This window comes from Cnephaeus nilssonii (assembly GCF_951640355.1).
Source record: "Cnephaeus nilssonii genome assembly, chromosome: 21".
In the NCBI taxonomy this organism is placed as follows: Eukaryota; Metazoa; Chordata; class Mammalia; order Chiroptera; family Vespertilionidae; genus Cnephaeus; species Cnephaeus nilssonii.
In genome coordinates this window covers 12,481,648-12,497,960 of record NC_137092.1, presented here as the reverse complement: position 1 = coordinate 12,497,960, position 16,313 = coordinate 12,481,648, and the positions used below count along the sequence as shown (strand labels likewise).

Genomic DNA, 16,313 nt, shown 5'->3' with positions numbered 1-16,313 from the left:
TCATGCTCCTGATCACTTATAAATGGATCCCAGGGCCTCCATGAAATAATGACAAAAATAATGCTTACAATGAAATGAATAACAACATGGAAACTGTTTACGTCAAAATATTAAGTAAGATAAACTCTTAAGTAAGTATTGTGGATAAAGACTATGTAAAGTCAAATCAAAACACAAGTTACTGAAGAGAAACCATATACAGTAAAAAAGACAGAACAAAAGTAAAAAAAGAGACTGGGAAGGAAAATAGCATGCAAAATGTTAAGAATACTTGGGGGTGGGATTATAAATGAATTTTAAATTTTTCCTATTTTTGGTATTTTTTCCATAATGATTAAACTTTCTTATCATCTTACCCCCAGTGGCATATTAAGTATCTTAATATTTTTGTAAGAAAGCATTAGGGCTAAGCTCTGGTATCGCAAATAGTAGTTTGGGTTTCAAAAATTGGCAGATCAGTAATCTGAAATTTAAGAGATATTTTCTCATGGGTATAAAAGTGTATCTGTAATGATTAGATTCTTTTTAAACTAGCATTTTGAACTAAAAGTCCCAGGCACTGTTCTAAGAACCGTATATATATTTTCGTATTTACTGGGTAGGAATTATTATTAGCCATGTTTTATAGTGATAATTGAGTGACTTGCCAGATTTTGCAAAGCTGGGAACCAGTGCCAGACAGTCTCTCTCCAAAAGCTGTGCTGTAATGTAGCCACATGCTTCTCATCAGAGCTCGTTAGCTCAGCTTGGAGGTGCTACGTGTTTCCTCCTGTCTGATTTCCTCCTACTGCAGTTTGCAGAGCGAACATGGCATATTTTGGCTAACTTCTATTTAACTTTTGGCAAAATCTATTTACAGCTAAATAGATTTTGATGACTTTCCTGGGATCTAACTTGCCCTCAGGATATTGTTTGTAGGGGAGGAAAAAAAAAAAGCTTTGGATTCATCTCATCTTGGGCTTGCAAAAACGAGGCCCATACCCCATCTGAAGGGCATTTAAACAAAAAGGTCATTTATACAAAAAGAATCTTCCCAGGCTGGATGCTGTCTTCTTAGGGATGACCAGAACTGATGCTGCACTTCTGGCAACTTCCATATGAGTCTAGTCCTCCTGCTCCACCCTCACATACACCTGGTCCCTGTCCCCTCACCTTGGGCTGGCCAAAGATGCCATTCCTAGACCCCTTCTGCCCTTTCAAAGGGTTTGTTAGTGCTGAGTCAGTGCTATCTGTGAGTTCTTTCCGTGGGTCAAGTTCAGGTAAGGAAAGAAGCCTAACCACCCCCACCATCTGCATTAGATCTGCCTAAAATAACATCATTGAGATATCAAGCATTCTTAGCCCGGGTTATGGCATCGTCCAAGAATGAAAAAGCCACATTAGATCATCGGCTTGGGCCTGGCACTTTATTTTATTTTATTTTTTATTATTTATTATTTTTATTATTTTTTTAAAATTACTTTATTGATTAAGGTATCACATATTTGTCATCAACCCCCCCCCCCCCATTCCCATCTCAAACCCCCCCACACGCATGTCCCCATCCCCCTGTTGTCCGTGATCACTGGTTAGGCTCATATGCTGGCACTTTATTTTGGATCTCTATGCTTATTCTAAAAAGGGCCATTTAACTCCCATCTTGGGGATTTCTCCCTCGATTTCCTGTACTAAGGAGAAGAGAGTCATTCTCTCAGTCCCAGAGGTCTAGAACCCTACTGACCCAGCTCAGGAAACAGGGAGCATAGCAGAGCTGCCTGTGTGATTGGCAGGCACTGTGTGCAATCTGCTGAGCTCCTTCACCATCCTGGAGGCCTGCGCCTCTCAGGGGATGTTCCTGTGGGTCAATACTTGACATGCTTATGGAGGGAAGAAGTGGGTCCTTAGGATGTGAGAGGAGAGGAGTCACCCAGGTCCCTTGTGAAAGATGCTATCAGCATCCTGCACATGGTCTGAGCCTCCTGGTACCCGGGCAGGGAGTTGACTCCATATAAAAGGCAGATGTTCTGACAGCACCTCAGTCCATGTGGCTCCTGAGTGACTTGCTCTAGTCCCCGAAGCAGGTAAAACGCAGCTCGAGGACCAGGAGAGACTCCTGGTGCTGGTTTTGTGGGCAGAGAGAAGCCCGAGTAGAGGACAGTATTGAAGAAACACAAGGAGAAAGGGAGACTTACTAGTAGAAGGGGGTTTTGCCGGAAGGGGAAGGGTCGAGGTAGGGGAAAGGAAAGGATGATGGGTGTTTTTTTTCTTTTTCTTTTTTTTAAGTTGCAAGGGATTCCTTTGAAATTATGGAGTTCCTGGGTTGACATTTTTTACATATTTCTTGTAATTGATTTTAGGAGATAGGGTTTTAAAAATCTGATCACTATAAAGATTAAATCGTATGAATTCAAAGTTCAATTTTAAATGTCAGGGAGTTATCTTGAGCTAGTTGAACTTAAAATTTCTGTATTGTCTTTTAGCTTCTGCTGAGATGTCCTGTCAACAAAGTCAGCAGCAGTGCCAGCCCCTTCCCAAGTGTCCCCCCAAATGCCCACCCAAGTGTCCCCCCAAGTGTCCAGCCCCCTGCCCACCTCCAGTCTCTTCCTGCTGTGGCCCCAGCTCTGGGGGGTGCTGTAGCTCTGGGGGGTGCTGTAGCTCTGGGGGTGGCGGCTGCTGTGGCTTTGGGGGTGGCAGTTGCTGCCTGAGCCACCACGAGCCCCACCGATCTTTCCGACGCCGAACTATTCGACGCCGATACCACCACTCTGACTGCTGTGACAGTGGCAGTGGCCACCATTCTGGGGGCTCCAGCTGCTGCCACAGCTCTGGGGGCTCCGGCTGCTGCTCTGGGGGCTCCGGCTGCTGCTCTGGGGGCTCCGGCTGCTGCTCTGGGGGCTCTGGCTGCTGCTCTGGGGGCTCCGGCTGCTGTTGACCTGGGCCATGAGTAGCACGAGGAGCAGCATTGGAGGAGCCGGAGTGCCCACGACCGCCCAGCCTGAGACTTCTCTTGTCCCAGTTCCCCATGCAAGGGCTTCTGAAATGCTTTGCGTTTCCCGCTCCTTCCTGCCCCTGTTCATCCCACTGCGAGGTCTAGAGGTCTAACCTCGGATATTCACTGGTTTGATCCTCCTCTCGGACGCAGTTCAGTTATGAAGTTGTTTTTTTTTTTTTGTGTGTGTGTGTTTTTGTAACAATAAACCTCTTTATTCTTGATGTCACTGCCTCTTTATTCCTGACGTCACTGATTATGTTTTATTCGCCTGTCCCAAGCCCCACCCCCTGCATCCAGCCATCTCCCCTTCCCTTCTTCTAAGTGCAAGCGAACACTTTCAAAACCCGTTTGAGAAGCCGACTTTGGCACTGAAGCTACCTTGACCTCTGGGCAACACCTTGCCCCTTCATGCTCTGAGTGAGGAAACTTGAAGCCTGGAGGAAAGAGTCACGTCTGAGACCATGATCCCGTCACCAGCCTGGCCCGGGGAGAGCCGGGAACAGGCTTTCAGAGAGGAGGAAGGTCATGGTGAGAGGACGTGCTCTGGGAAGTTCTCCTTCAAGTACCTCCTAGTGGTGGGGAATCAGATCCCCTAAAGTGCTCATTTTGGGCTCCAATGAATGGACACCTTTACTTTTCCATTAAAATCCCCGGTGCTTCCATCAGTTGACTAGAGAGGAGACCTGATGGGGGCTAGTTTCTGGGGGTGTGCGTGTAGGAGGCAGGGATGAAATGTCTGAGCCCATTTTCCCTGGATCCTGAAAGCCTGAGTTTGGGTCAGTGTAGAGAACCAAGAAGGACACCCTCCTCCACGTGGTTTGGGGGTGGGTGGGTGGGTGGGGGGGGGGGTTAGGGAGGTGAGAGCAGGGAGGCTTTGGTGACTGTATTGGGTTTTCTGTTTCCTTTAAGAATAGGCTGATTCCTCCAGGAGATACGTAGAATGTTTGCGATAGAAATGATAATTTCGAATCAGCATTTTAAATAGAAGATGAACTACTAGCCCTGTCTTTGATAAAAGTCAACGGTAACGGGTAGAGTAAGTTACAGTATGAGGTCATAGCAAGTCCATTAATGAGCATGCATTTGCCCAAATCTTCTCCCAGAGGAGATCCTGTCTCTATCTTGGTACTTCATTACTTCCTTCTCTTTTCTAATGCTGACCTCACCTCTTGGAATGTCTCACCTGGACTCACCAGCAGGTGACCCTAGGTACATGCATCCTGTTAATCAGGCTCTAAAGCCACGTTAAATGAAACTGGTATCATTCGTGACTTACCTTTCCTTGTCTGTTCCCTCATGCCCCTCCCAGTTCACTCACCCCCAAACCTATGCCTCACCATCAACTCTTGGATTCTTTAGTCTTAGCTTCCTTTTATCTCACATTCATGGTAGTGGGGCAGTTGCATTGATTAAGAAGCAGTTTTGAAACCAGTTGACCTCCAAAGTCTCTCCTAATTCTTCAAAATGAGTTACTCTAAAACACCATGGATAATTTGGACCTTGGGAAAGATTGGTGGCTTCCTTCCTGGCGTTTTTCCTTCCTTCTTCCCTTCTGTTGCTCCTTCCCTCCTTCCCTTTTTCCTTTCTTCCCCTTTCTATTGGGCAGTGGCCCCAGCGAGAACTTATCTTCAAAGGGAGTTGGGGGATGGGGTAAGGAGCAGAGAGTCCCGCAGGCTGACTTGGCATGCAACTGGACCAGCATCCTGCACATATTTTTCTCGTAGGCTCACCAGGGCTGATGGGGATATGCTAACATGACTATATTCACAGCTTTTCTGGTCTTCGTGGTTCCATAACTACCAGAGTTTTTCTTCCTGTCCTCGTAACAGAGAGAAATCGCCACTGGGTTTCCCATGGTACATCCCCACCATCGCCTTCACTCAATCCAATCTGGAAGCAAGTGGAAGCATCTGGAGAGCCCGGCAGGCCTTTGGCAGAGCCTGTAGCCTGACTCGAGGAGCCCAGGACCAAGAACCAGAGCGATGCAAGCCAAGAACAAGTGAACGAACTGCCAAGTAGGTGACTACAGAGGGATGATGTGTGAGCAGGGGAAGAGCGTGTGTGTGTGTGTGTGTGTGTGTGTGTGTGTCCACATTGTAGGAAAGGACAAAGAGACTAGGCCCCAAGAGAGGGCTCCAGGCCTCTCCTCCCTTGAGCCCCCATGCTCTGCCTTCACCCACACAGCCCTCCCAGCTATGAACAGTGTCCTGTTTGGAAAGGAAACATGCCACACCATCCTGGCACTTCTAGGTGGTGACTTGAACAGCCACGTGCACCACCTACAGTGTTACCCGAGTGACAAATGTCTCTGGGATGTGAGTGTCAGCTGAGCACGTCTGTTGGGAAATGGGTCCCTCCCAAGAGCCAGTGCTATTGAATCTCATATATAAGGTTCTCTGGCTGGACGCTGCTCAGTCCACAGCCTGTTGGAGAACCGAGTGTCTTCCAGTGGAGTGAGGGTCTGGTAAGTCTTCAAACGCCGCCTGGGGAGGAGGTGGGGAAAGGTGGGAGGCAGAACACAGCCAGCAGGTGGATGCAGAAGGAGAGGCCTGCAAAGCGCCTGCAGCTTCACGTGAGCCAGCCTCTCGTGGTACCAATGCAGACCTGGAGGCCAGGCTGGGTGTGTGCGCGTGGCATTTGCAAGGTTCCACGGCAAGTCTTTAGCAGAGATGTGACTAGAGCCCAGGTCTTTGGCCCCCTGGACTGGGATGCATTCCCCCATTCAGCATCGCTCTCCTCTTCCTGTGGTTTTGGGGAAGGAGAGGCGTAGGCAGAGGAAAGCATGACCAGGGCATGCCGCTGGCCTCTGTGGATTCTGTAGCCCCGCGTTAGGGATGCGGGTGTGATGGGGGGATGTTCTAACTGACGGGTGTTTATACAAGGCCAATGACCACAGGAACATCACTTGAGGGTCTCTGGCCACAGTGAGATGGGGGGGGGGGGGAGGAGAGCCAGGAGGAGATTTTGGGTTGGGTCGTACCGATAAATTGCCTCGATATCCTCTTCTTTTTCCACTTTGGGGAACCCTGGGTGCTCCTTATCTAGTCCCAGGAAATGGAAAACCATCCACGGGTTGCACAGAGTGTTTCTCGCTCTGTGCACGTTTAACTCACGGGAAACGCCTGCCTGGGGTTTAAATCTTTACACCGCCCCCCTCCTCCCCTTTCTTCCTTGGACCAAGCCAGGTTGGCTTTATCCCAAAGCCAGATCTCAAAAGCCCCAGGTCCCACCGCTGGAAAGAAAAGGTCTGCTCGCGTGTGACACGCTGCTTTTCTTGCAGGTTCCCGGTCACAGCTTCGCCATGTCCTCCCAGCAGAGCGCGGCTTCCGCCAAGGGCTTCTCCAAAGGGTCTTCCCAGGGCCCCGCCCCGTGCCCCGCCCCGGTGCCCTCCCGGGCCTCTTCCTCCTGCTGCGGCTCCGGATGCTGCGGCTCCGGCTCCGGATGCTGCGGCTCAGGCTCCGGATGCTGCGGCTCCGGCTCCGGTTGCTGCGGGGACTCGGGCTGCTGCGGGGACTCGGGCTGCTGCGGCTCGGGCTCCACCGGCTGCTGCTGCTTCCCCTTGAGGCGCCGGCGGCAGCGCAGGAGCGGGTGCGGGTGCTGCGGGGGCGGCAGCCAGAGGTCTCAGTGCTCCGGCAACACCCAGAGCCCCGGCTGCTGTGGCGGCTGCTGAGGCCCCGGAAGAGCCTCCCCAGAGCCACCCGCCAATCAGAGAGCGGCCCGCCGCCTGTGCTGCCACCCCGCCTCCGCCTCCTCTCACTCTGCTGGAACTCCGGTCTGGGGCGCCCCTTCGTCCCAGGCCCCCGTCAAGCTCACTGCACTTGGATGTCCAGAAACCCACCCTGTTCTCGGCCCCACAAAACTTCCCGACCGCGTGATTTTCCTGCCTGGGAACCTGAGAGCCGTGGTGGACTCTACTCTCTGCATGGACACTGCACTCTGCTGTCTGCATAGGCTAGCACACAGTAGGTGCTCAATAAATGCCTACTGATTTGATTGTCTTAAAGACATGTCATAATAAAGCTACCTCCTGAGAACCCACACATTCCTATTTGTCCTTTCATTTGGGTATTTACTGTGTTCCGTTACACTGGCCACTACCTCTCAGCCCTGGTGTGGCATATTTGTAAAAGGCGGGAAACTGAAATTCCTGCCTGAACAAGAGTGGATCTCTGGTACTTCATAATGAAAGCAGAAATCACATACAGAGCCAGGCAGCGTCCTAAGAACTCAGTGTGACACGCATCGTCTCATTTAATTCTCACAATAACTCGGTGAGGTAGGTGCTTGTAGTTCCATTTTATAGAAGAGAAACTGAGTTCATGTAACTTGCTCCGAGGCACCCAGGTGGTGCGTGATGGGGAATCCTGGCTGCCTGATTCCAGGTTTATGGCCCTAATGGCTCTGCTTGGTCCTCTGTACACCCCTCCCCGATGCTTGCCCACCCACCTGTCCCCTGGGCCACCAGCTGTGTGGCAAAGGTTTGGATCTGCAGCTCTTGGCTTTGGAACCAGGTTAGCGGAGATTTTTTTTGGTCACAAAGGATCTCGGACCCCTGCTGTGCTTGCTGGGTAAGGAAACTCCCAAGCTGAGCCTTCCAGGAGACTGGAGGCTCCCTCTCCAGGTCTCATCCCTGCAGTGGAGGCCTGACCAGGAGCCAGGGGCTTCCAGGACTCTGTGGGGTCTGACGTGCCACACTCAGAAACATGGGGGTGTCATTCTCTAGAGGGGGTGGTTGTGATGCTGGTGGTGGTGGTGGTGTGTGTGGGGTCATCCTGAGTGGGTCAGAAACTGAGGCCTGGGGTCATAAATCAGGAGAGAGGAAACGGGGAGAATGAGGTCCTCTGCATTCATGTGTGCTGGTTCAAGAGAGAAGAGACAATAATAACTGTGACAATAATAGTAACAACAGCTTAGTGCGCAACTCACTTTGTTCCAGGCACAAGGCTAAGCACTTTACATATATTGTCTCATTTAATCCTCACAATAATCTTAAATATAGACACGGATTCCTTTATTTTTTATATGGGAGGAAACTGGGGTTCCGGGAGATTCAGAGCGTTGGCCCAAGTCGCACCGCTAGTGTATGTGCAAGGCCCCCAGATGGTGAGTGAGGGAGATGAGATTCGAATTGGGGTCTGACTGATTCCAAAGTCCATGATCAGAGACTCAAAGTGTCATAGTCTACGGCTCCGGAGTCACCACTACCCAGGGGCAGGGACACGCAGGCCTCTGCAGGCACACCCAGGCTCTTAGGAAATTGGAGCTTGGCTTCTTTGGCTACTGTTACATCAGTGACCCAGTGACTGGGAGGCTCTGTCATGGCATCCACCCCACCAGAGGTATGTGCACAGAGGTGAGGTCAGCTACGCTCCATGGATTCACCCGGGATGTTTAAAGTCAAGGCCAAATGACCCCTGTCAGGGAGGCTCCGAAGGGAAGTCGTGCTCTGGGTGGGAGGGGCCTTCCGCCCATCTCTGAGGTTCTCTGATTCCCAGTGGGCGGTGATTTGTGGAAGCTGTTTGTAAACAGATGATATCACCCGTGGGCCTGCCTCTCCCACAAGTGACATGTGTTGAAACAACAGGCCCTGGGACATGGTGGCGCGTGAGGCCGGAAGGAAGCACTGCCTGACTCACGACAGATTGAAAAGCCAACTGAGGGTTGGGGATGACCCTTAAGCAGGAAGCTGAGGCCTGAGTTTTGGGAAAGACGAGAGACACGTGAATCTGAATGAAAGTACACACCCTTGTACGAGAGGCACGTTGATATTGATCAAGTGGCTGCCCCTGGATGGTGGTACCGCCAGGCTCTCATACCCCTGACCTCCAGCAGGCCACCACAGGGAGGCTTTGATGAGAGAGATTTGGGCATTCCTAGAAAGCTATGTTGGATAGGCTAGATCTGCTCGTGGTTCTACAGCTTTCCTCATTTCCAGCAGCAGGTGTGCTGTATGCATGGCACAGGGTTCCCTCCGAGGTGGGAGCAGTCACCCCTTAGAGCGCTGGAGCTCAGGGGAATTTGGCAACGTGAAGTCCTCCTCAGACTTGAGTGGTCACCCAGTACACTGTGGCAGGCAGAATCAAGTTTATCAGGTGTCTGTTATCGTTGGGTAATAAGATGTTATTCTTAACAAGACAGTGACAGTAATCTTGAATGTATTTTATTCATGATGGCTCCAGTTTCAGCTTAAATTACTAGTATGTTATTATAGTGGCAATAGTAACAACTGATATTTATATAGAACTTAGCAGCTAATACAGTGTTTTCACAGATCTCTATTACAATTCTGCAAGACAAGTATCATCATTTCATATAACAGATTGAGAGAGGCTCTGAGAGTTTAAGTGAGCCACCTGAGGTTGTCCAGGCAACAAGGGACAGTCTCCGATTGGACGAGGCTTTCTAATGTCTTCCAAGAGAGCCAAGAACCTCCTCTTCATAATCTAGACACCGTGATAATGTCATTGGATTAATTATTTAGATAATGCTGTGCTCATCATTACATCCCTAGCACCTAAAATGGTGCCAGGTACACATTAGAGGTCAATAAATAAATGAATATTTGTTAGTGCGTCACATGTAAAGCATTGTGCTAACAATTCGAGGGGATGCATAAAAGTAGTTCTTGACCTCAAGGCACTTATAGTCTGATTCGAAAAACATGGCAAATGATCATACAAGGTATGAGTGATATCACATGTAAGAAATAATGTCACACACAAATACACACAACACCTACAAATACATACAAACACAAGAAATACAAGAACATGGCATAGACCATGGCTATAGGGACTCAACTGAATTTAGATGATTTGTCACAGGACTTCAAATGAGGACTAGTTACTTTGGGCTGAGTTATTCACAAGACGTCATGGGAGGAGGGATCTGAGCTGGGTCTGAAGGGTGGAGACACTTCGGAGAGGCAGAGGTTCATGCGGTTACACATTGATTCGACTCCATCAGATGCTGTTCCTGGTGCTGAGACAGAACGAGAAATGATACCCAGATCCTGGAGGTCTTTGGGGCTGCAGGCAGACAGGAAAGTGAGCAAGAAAGATGATTTCACAAAGTGAAAAGTGCTGTGACGACAATGAAGAAGACAGGGGTATAGAGATGAAGTGAAGGTCTATGGGGATTTTAAAGGAAGACCGGGGAAGGAGTCTCTGAGGAAACATTTGAGCAGAAAAGGTGGGAACCATCCTGCAGAGCAGAAAAGCACAGGGTTATGAGGTGTTTGCCTGGCTGGAAGCCTGAGGCTACAGATGTTTAAGAGATGCTAATTTGGGCCCATTAGGGACTTTGTTTCATAGGGAAATTGCTTGGAATTCCAGCTGCTTGGCGCACAGATTTGGTAGTGAGATCGATCGTGAATTATGAACTGGGCATAATTTCACTCAATCTTCACAACTCTCCCGCAAGGTAGCCTTTCCCCCACACTTTAAAAAAATAAGAAATCTGAGATTTAGAGCTGTCAGGTCCCAAGTTTTCACAACTTGTGATTGGCAGAGCAGGGTTTTGAACTGGGTGTGTCTGATTCTAAAACCACTGTTCTGAACACTGGGCTGTAATATGCATTTCTGGGAAGAAGGCGAGAAGTTTCAAGCTCAGGGATGAGGGATGAGGAAGGATACCCAAGGGGGAGGCAGAGGTGTAGAAAGGTCATTCTCCGAGAGGGAGAGATAAGGGCAGATTATGGATGGTTTTGAGAACCAAACCAAGAAGCTGAAAGTGCATTATGTTTGTGGAGTGTGATGGTAGGAATACAAGTACTTTAGAAAGAAGTTTTGAAATAAGTACTTCAGAAACATAGAAGTTGGTCTGTGTAACACCTACAGTACTCTCTTAGATGACCCTAAGTTTAATTAGGCAGCAATGATTAGGGTGCTTTAGAGCAGGGGTCCTCAAACTTTTTAAACAGGGGTCCTCAAACAGGGAGCCAGTTCACTGTCCCTCAGACCGTTGGAGGGCCGGACTATAGTTTAAAAAACACTATGAAGAAATTCCTATGCACACTGCACATATCTTATTTTGAAGTAAAAAAACAAAACGGCAAAAACACCCGCATGTGGCCCGCAGGCCGTAGTTTGAGGACGCCTGCTTTAGAGGAAGAAGTGAATGGAGAGAATACACAATGAGGAGGCACAATGGTCCAGGCTTGAAATGGGAATCTGAACTCAGTACATGGCAGTGAGTAAGGAAAGGAAATGACAGACATGAAAAGCATTTATTCAGAAGGAAGAAGCATAGATAGACTGGGTGATGTAATGGGACTGAGGAAAAGGAAGCAGTTGGGTGTTTCTGAGATTTTGTGCCTGATGACGGGAGAATCAAGATACCTTTGACAAAACAGAGATGTCAGGAGAAAAAACTAGCGTGGAGAGGAAGAGGGCAAGTTCAGCTCAAGACACGTGGAATTTGAGAAGAAGTGAAGGTGTATGGGGATTTTAAACGAAGACAAGACATGACCATGAGACAGGACTTGGGGCTGGAACTCCAGACAGACCCTTGAACATTTAGATAAACACATAGCAGTAAGTCATGTAGACATGAGTGTCAAATCCTTGGGAATGGGTATGGTCCCACCTAGTCTGTGAAAGTGATTGAGAGACTTGATCTGTCTTTGCTCATTGCAGGGTGAAAAACAGAGACTGGGACATCAAAGGCACTTAATAAATATATGAATGAATGAGTGAGTGAATGGGCATAACAGAAAGTCAAGAGTTAAGCTGAAGAAGAAATTGGGCAGTGAGGAGGAAGTTGAGTTCCAAGTGAAGAGGGCAAAGATGATGAAGTCGGAGAAACTACCCAATGATTTGGACTAGATAAGGCTATTTTGGGGTCTCAGGTTCTAGAAATTCAGGCGGAAGAGAACCAGGATCGTGAAGAACTGCAGAAGCTAAAGGATGTCATGCAAATCAAACTAGTCACACAGTTTCTTCCTTCCCCTTACATGATCCATCTTGGTTTCTTTAAAGCATCAAACAGTTATAGTAGGAGATTGCATCTGGCAGGATAGCAGTTTCATTTTAACCCGGTGGAACAGGTTGGACAGGAAAACTGGCATTCATGGTTAATAAGGACAACATCCTCTTTTCTTTGGATGACACTGCAGCAGCTCAGAGTGAGCTGGCTCTGCTAAATCTGAAATATGCCAGCTTGCCTCAGAATGTGTCCAATCTAGAAAAGCAAGTGTCCCCTCTTCTCTTGTAGACATTGCATCAGGGCAAGAGCTATGGCTCCTAACCTCTCATTGAATGCTCTATCTCATTCTTTTTTAAAAATGTATTTTCATTGATTTCAGAGAGGAAGGGAGAGGAAGAGAGAGATAGAAACATCAATGATGAGAAGGAATCATTGATTGGCTGCCTATTGCATGTGCCCGTGACCAGAATCGAACCCAGTACCCTTGAGTCCACAGGCCAACGCTCTATACACTGAGCCAAACCAGCTAGGGCTCTATCTCATTCTTAAGGAGATACTCGTTCAATTGCCAATAATGTAGCTGCATCAGCTTGGCATGCTTGGAAACTTCTGTGTTCATAGGCCATTTTCTCAGTGTATGAAGTGTGATTACATGTACCTGAAAGTCAGAAATTAACCTCCTTTCTCCAACCCCTCTCCCCTTGATGATTTTCTGTTCATTTATAACTGCAATCTTTCATTAACTAAAACTTATTGATCAGTTCTGTATGAAACAAACAAGTAACTCTTCTCCAGTAGTGTCGAGGGAGAATGAGTAAAACGTCGTAATACAGTGTAATTTGATAAATGCTTGAAGTCAGCACACACATGAAGCCAGCTCCACAGAGAGGGGACCACTCATCCCGCTGAGGCAAAAGGTGTTGTTTGAACTTAGTCCTTAAGACTACCTGGGAGTTGGCCAGGCTGGGAAGATAGCAAAAAAATATTTAAGTTAAAGCAAACAGCCTTAAGCGCAAAGGCCAGAGAGATGAGTACGTGTTTTGTAGCAAACAATTTTGCGTGCCTGGTGCTCAAGGAAGCTGAGGCAGGTGAGATTATACAGCTGGTCAGGGAACAGATAAGGCAGGACCTTGTGGAACTACCCACAGCTCCTGGAACTTCATCCTGGGGGCATGGTGAGCCGTGACATTTGGGGCTTGTTAGGTCTCTCCCCCATGTTTTCAATCAGACTAAAGTTACCTTAGCTTAAAAATGGGGGCGTTAACTTCATCTCCAGTTACTATGCGTACCTATCTTCTTTTCTTAGTCTCGTCCCTAAATTTCAGAGTGCCATTCATTGTTTTATCTTTTACTTAAATCTTCCTAATCCCTCTGGTTTTGTCCCACCAACCATTATGCCTGATGATCTCTTTAAAAAAATTTTTTTTTTTAAAATTGATTTCAGAGAGGAAGGGAGAGGGAGAGAGAGAAACATCAATGATGAGAGAGAATCATTGATCGGCTGCCTCCTGCACGCCCCCCACTAGGGATCCAGCCCACAACCCAGGCATGTGCCCTTGACCAGAATCAAACCTGGGACCCTTCAGTCCGCAGGCCGATGCTCAATCCACTGAGCCAAACCGGCCAGGGCCTGCCTGATGATCTTACTCCAGTCGCCAAGTCATCTGTCAGGCACTGCATCCAATGGTCTCTCTTCGTTCCCAGGATCCTAGCTGTGGGTGCAGCGTTGGCCACTGTTGGTCAGCTTCTGCCCCTCCCTTTGTGATACCGCACCCTCCTCCGTGTGTTCTGATTCTTCGGACTTTTTCTTTTATATTTTCTTTTCTGCTAGTCAGTCTCTTTCCTAGCTCTACTTCTAAATCTGTACATAACGTAGGTTCAGCCCGTAGCTGTCTGACTTGCTATTTTTAGAGAAATCACCTTCATTTACTCATTCCTCATACTTTTATTGAGGGCCAGCTAGTTGTTTAATCTGAAAATTCTTGGTAGTCTAATCCTACCTTTTATAGAATATATTGACTTTGACTGAAGATGAACTCAAAATTCAAAATTACAAAACACACAAGAAGACAATACAACATGAATTCATCTTCAGTGGAACTTTATTGTGGGTATCTTTTTTTAAAAAAAAAAACACATTTTATTGATTTTCTTACAGAGAGGAAGGGAGAGGGATAGAGCGTTTGAAACATTGATGAGAGAGAAACATCAATCAGCTGCCTCCTGCACACTCCCTCCTGGGGATGTGCCCGAAACCAAGGTACATGCCCTTGACCGGAATCAAACCTGGGACCCTTCAGTCTGCAGGCCGACGCTCTATCCACTGAGCCAAACCAGTTAGGGTGTGGGTATCTTATGTAGCTTATGCTGAAGACAAGTCCCTCTAGATTAATTCTGAGTTTGTTTTTTGTCAAATACCCCAGGTCACCTGCCTGGGAATCATTTTTATTTTAATGACTCGGCTTGGGACTAGCAGACCACATGTGTGGTCTACTCTGGGTGAACAGCAAACAGATTCGAGGCACAGACCTTTGGTGATTAATTTTAAAGGTTTATTTTCTCCCCACTCCCCATGAGCCCACACTAAGCCAGACAAGCTTCCTTGTGTCGTATGGTAACTTTCCTAGTCCACCTTTTTCACTAAGGATGTCTCCTTTGTTGTGTCCAGTGTTGTCTCTTTCTCTTCCGGACACTCGATCTCAAATCTCAAACCCCAGGAAAGGACTGTCCCTGCCATCAGGCAGCTGCCATATCCACTCACGGGCTTCCTGTTCTGGTGTTGGTTTTCAAGTCTTCCTTCAATCATGGAACTTGGGAATTTTTCTTACTTGCTTGCAAGCATAGGTATGAATCAAAAAGGATATTTATTATATTTTATCTAACACTTGGGATGTTTATAGCGTAACGATTTTAAAGTTATCTACTAAGCAATAGGGCCAGGACCAGTAGTTGGTTGTTTGAAATTTCCTGTCTGTCTCAGCGGTGCTGAGGGAAATCTAGGGAAATAATTTTCGCTCTTCTTGGGGCCACGTCAGCCCTGGCAACTATTGTGGAAGGAGCAGAGGTACTGGATTCAAAAGAACCTCAAAGGGAAGCCAAACCCTGGGACCAACTGTTGATTCTCATTCCATTCTTAAGCCAGGCAGATTTCTTCTACACCGGCTAGACTCTAAGACTCTTGAGGACAGTGGTTGGTGCCCTATATGTCTTGGTGTTTCCCTGTCCACTCAGCACTATGACTTGAATATAGGAGTTGTTCAAAAACAGCTGTTGATCGATTGTTGACAGCATAAACGCTATAATTTAATCCTTGCTTTGTACTTGTACTCATCAGAAATTATATCAAGGTGTGGTGCATTCTTAGTCCAAAGCAGCAAATTAATCCTCCACTCCACCCAGTTCAGAAATGTATAAAAAAATGCCTGGGCTCATTTCTGACATTATATCCATTCCTCATCGAATTCACAATTAATAATAAAGTAGAAATGATGCATGTACTACCTGTTTAGTTAAATATATGTATTAGGGTAAATAGTCCAAAATTCACAATATCTCTGACATTTGAAAGGATTATTAGGGAGCGTGTAGTAGGATTCCTCATTCAATGCAGGACAAAGTCCCTTCTATAATAACCTGCCTCACAAGATCGTTTATTTCATTTTGGAAATTTTAATTTGTTAGAAAATCTTTGTATTAAGTTTTTAATGTTTATGTAACTTTTAAAAATTATTGAATAATTGTGTTCGCTGTAGAAATATATAAATATAAAAAAACAAAGATGAAGCAACTCATAATCCTACTATCTACCACACTCATTTTCCCACCTGGTTGTATATTTCTCCAGATCTTTCTCTATGCAAACTTTCTTTTCTTTTAACAAAAACAAATTCAGGTTATGAACGCTATTTTTTATCTTAACTTTTCATCCGATGATATATTATAGCATGTTTTCCTGACAATAAACACTCATTCACTGCATATTTTTCATGTCAGAATAATTTTCCATTTTATGGATAGTTCACTGTTTATTTAACCAACTCCTTATTGCTGGGCATTGTCTTGCTTTGATTTGTTACTATAATTAAATATGCTGTAATGTGCTTCATTTATTCATTCAACAAATATTTACCAGGCACCTTAACACTGCCTAGCACTATACGAGGTGTTGAGGGTTCAGAATGAGGGGTAAAGTTCCTGCCCTCACGTTAACCTCTGAAGCGGGAGAGGGAGATAAAAATAAACAAACAGACCACAAATAAGATATTCACAAATAGTGTTAATCATTATGAAGACAATAAAACAAGGCAATGAGATGGAAAGTGATAGGGTCGAGCCTGTAATTTAGGCAGGGGAAATGTACGTGCCACATTGCCATAGGATGAACCTTAGATGAACCTATAGGAGTAGAATTGCTACA

The 16,313-nt window shown here is 46.7% G+C and overlaps 2 protein-coding genes across 3 annotated transcripts; both read left to right on the top strand.

Moving 5' to 3' along the window:
* Positions 1-2,470: 2,470 nt before the first annotated feature.
* On the top strand, positions 2,471-2,911 carry LOC307093746 (uncharacterized protein; the record flags this gene model as incomplete). Its single annotated transcript, XM_079762037.1, has 1 exon — positions 2,471-2,911. The coding sequence occupies one exon, from the start codon at positions 2,471-2,473 to the stop codon at positions 2,909-2,911; it is 441 nt and encodes a 146-aa protein (XP_079618163.1).
* A 1,975-nt stretch (positions 2,912-4,886) lies between these two features.
* Positions 4,887-6,718, top strand: CRCT1 (cysteine rich C-terminal 1). Of its 2 annotated transcripts, none has more exons than XM_079761645.1 (2): positions 4,887-4,986; positions 6,252-6,718. In XM_079761645.1, exon 2 carries the CDS (start codon positions 6,273-6,275, stop codon positions 6,639-6,641), a length of 369 nt encoding a protein of 122 aa, XP_079617771.1. In that variant the 5' UTR covers positions 4,887-4,986; positions 6,252-6,272; the 3' UTR covers positions 6,642-6,718. The 2 variants fall into 2 exon arrangements, with proteins under 2 accessions (XP_079617771.1, XP_079617770.1); XM_079761644.1 differs by lacking the exon at positions 4,887-4,986 and adding an exon at positions 5,393-5,435.
* Positions 6,719-16,313: the final 9,595 nt, after the last annotated feature.

Excerpts from the sequence above, each read along its gene's own strand:
- CRCT1 (XM_079761645.1), top strand. The coding sequence starts at position 6,273 with ATGTCCTCCCAGCAGAGCGCGGCTTCCGCCAAGGGCTTCTCCAAAGGG.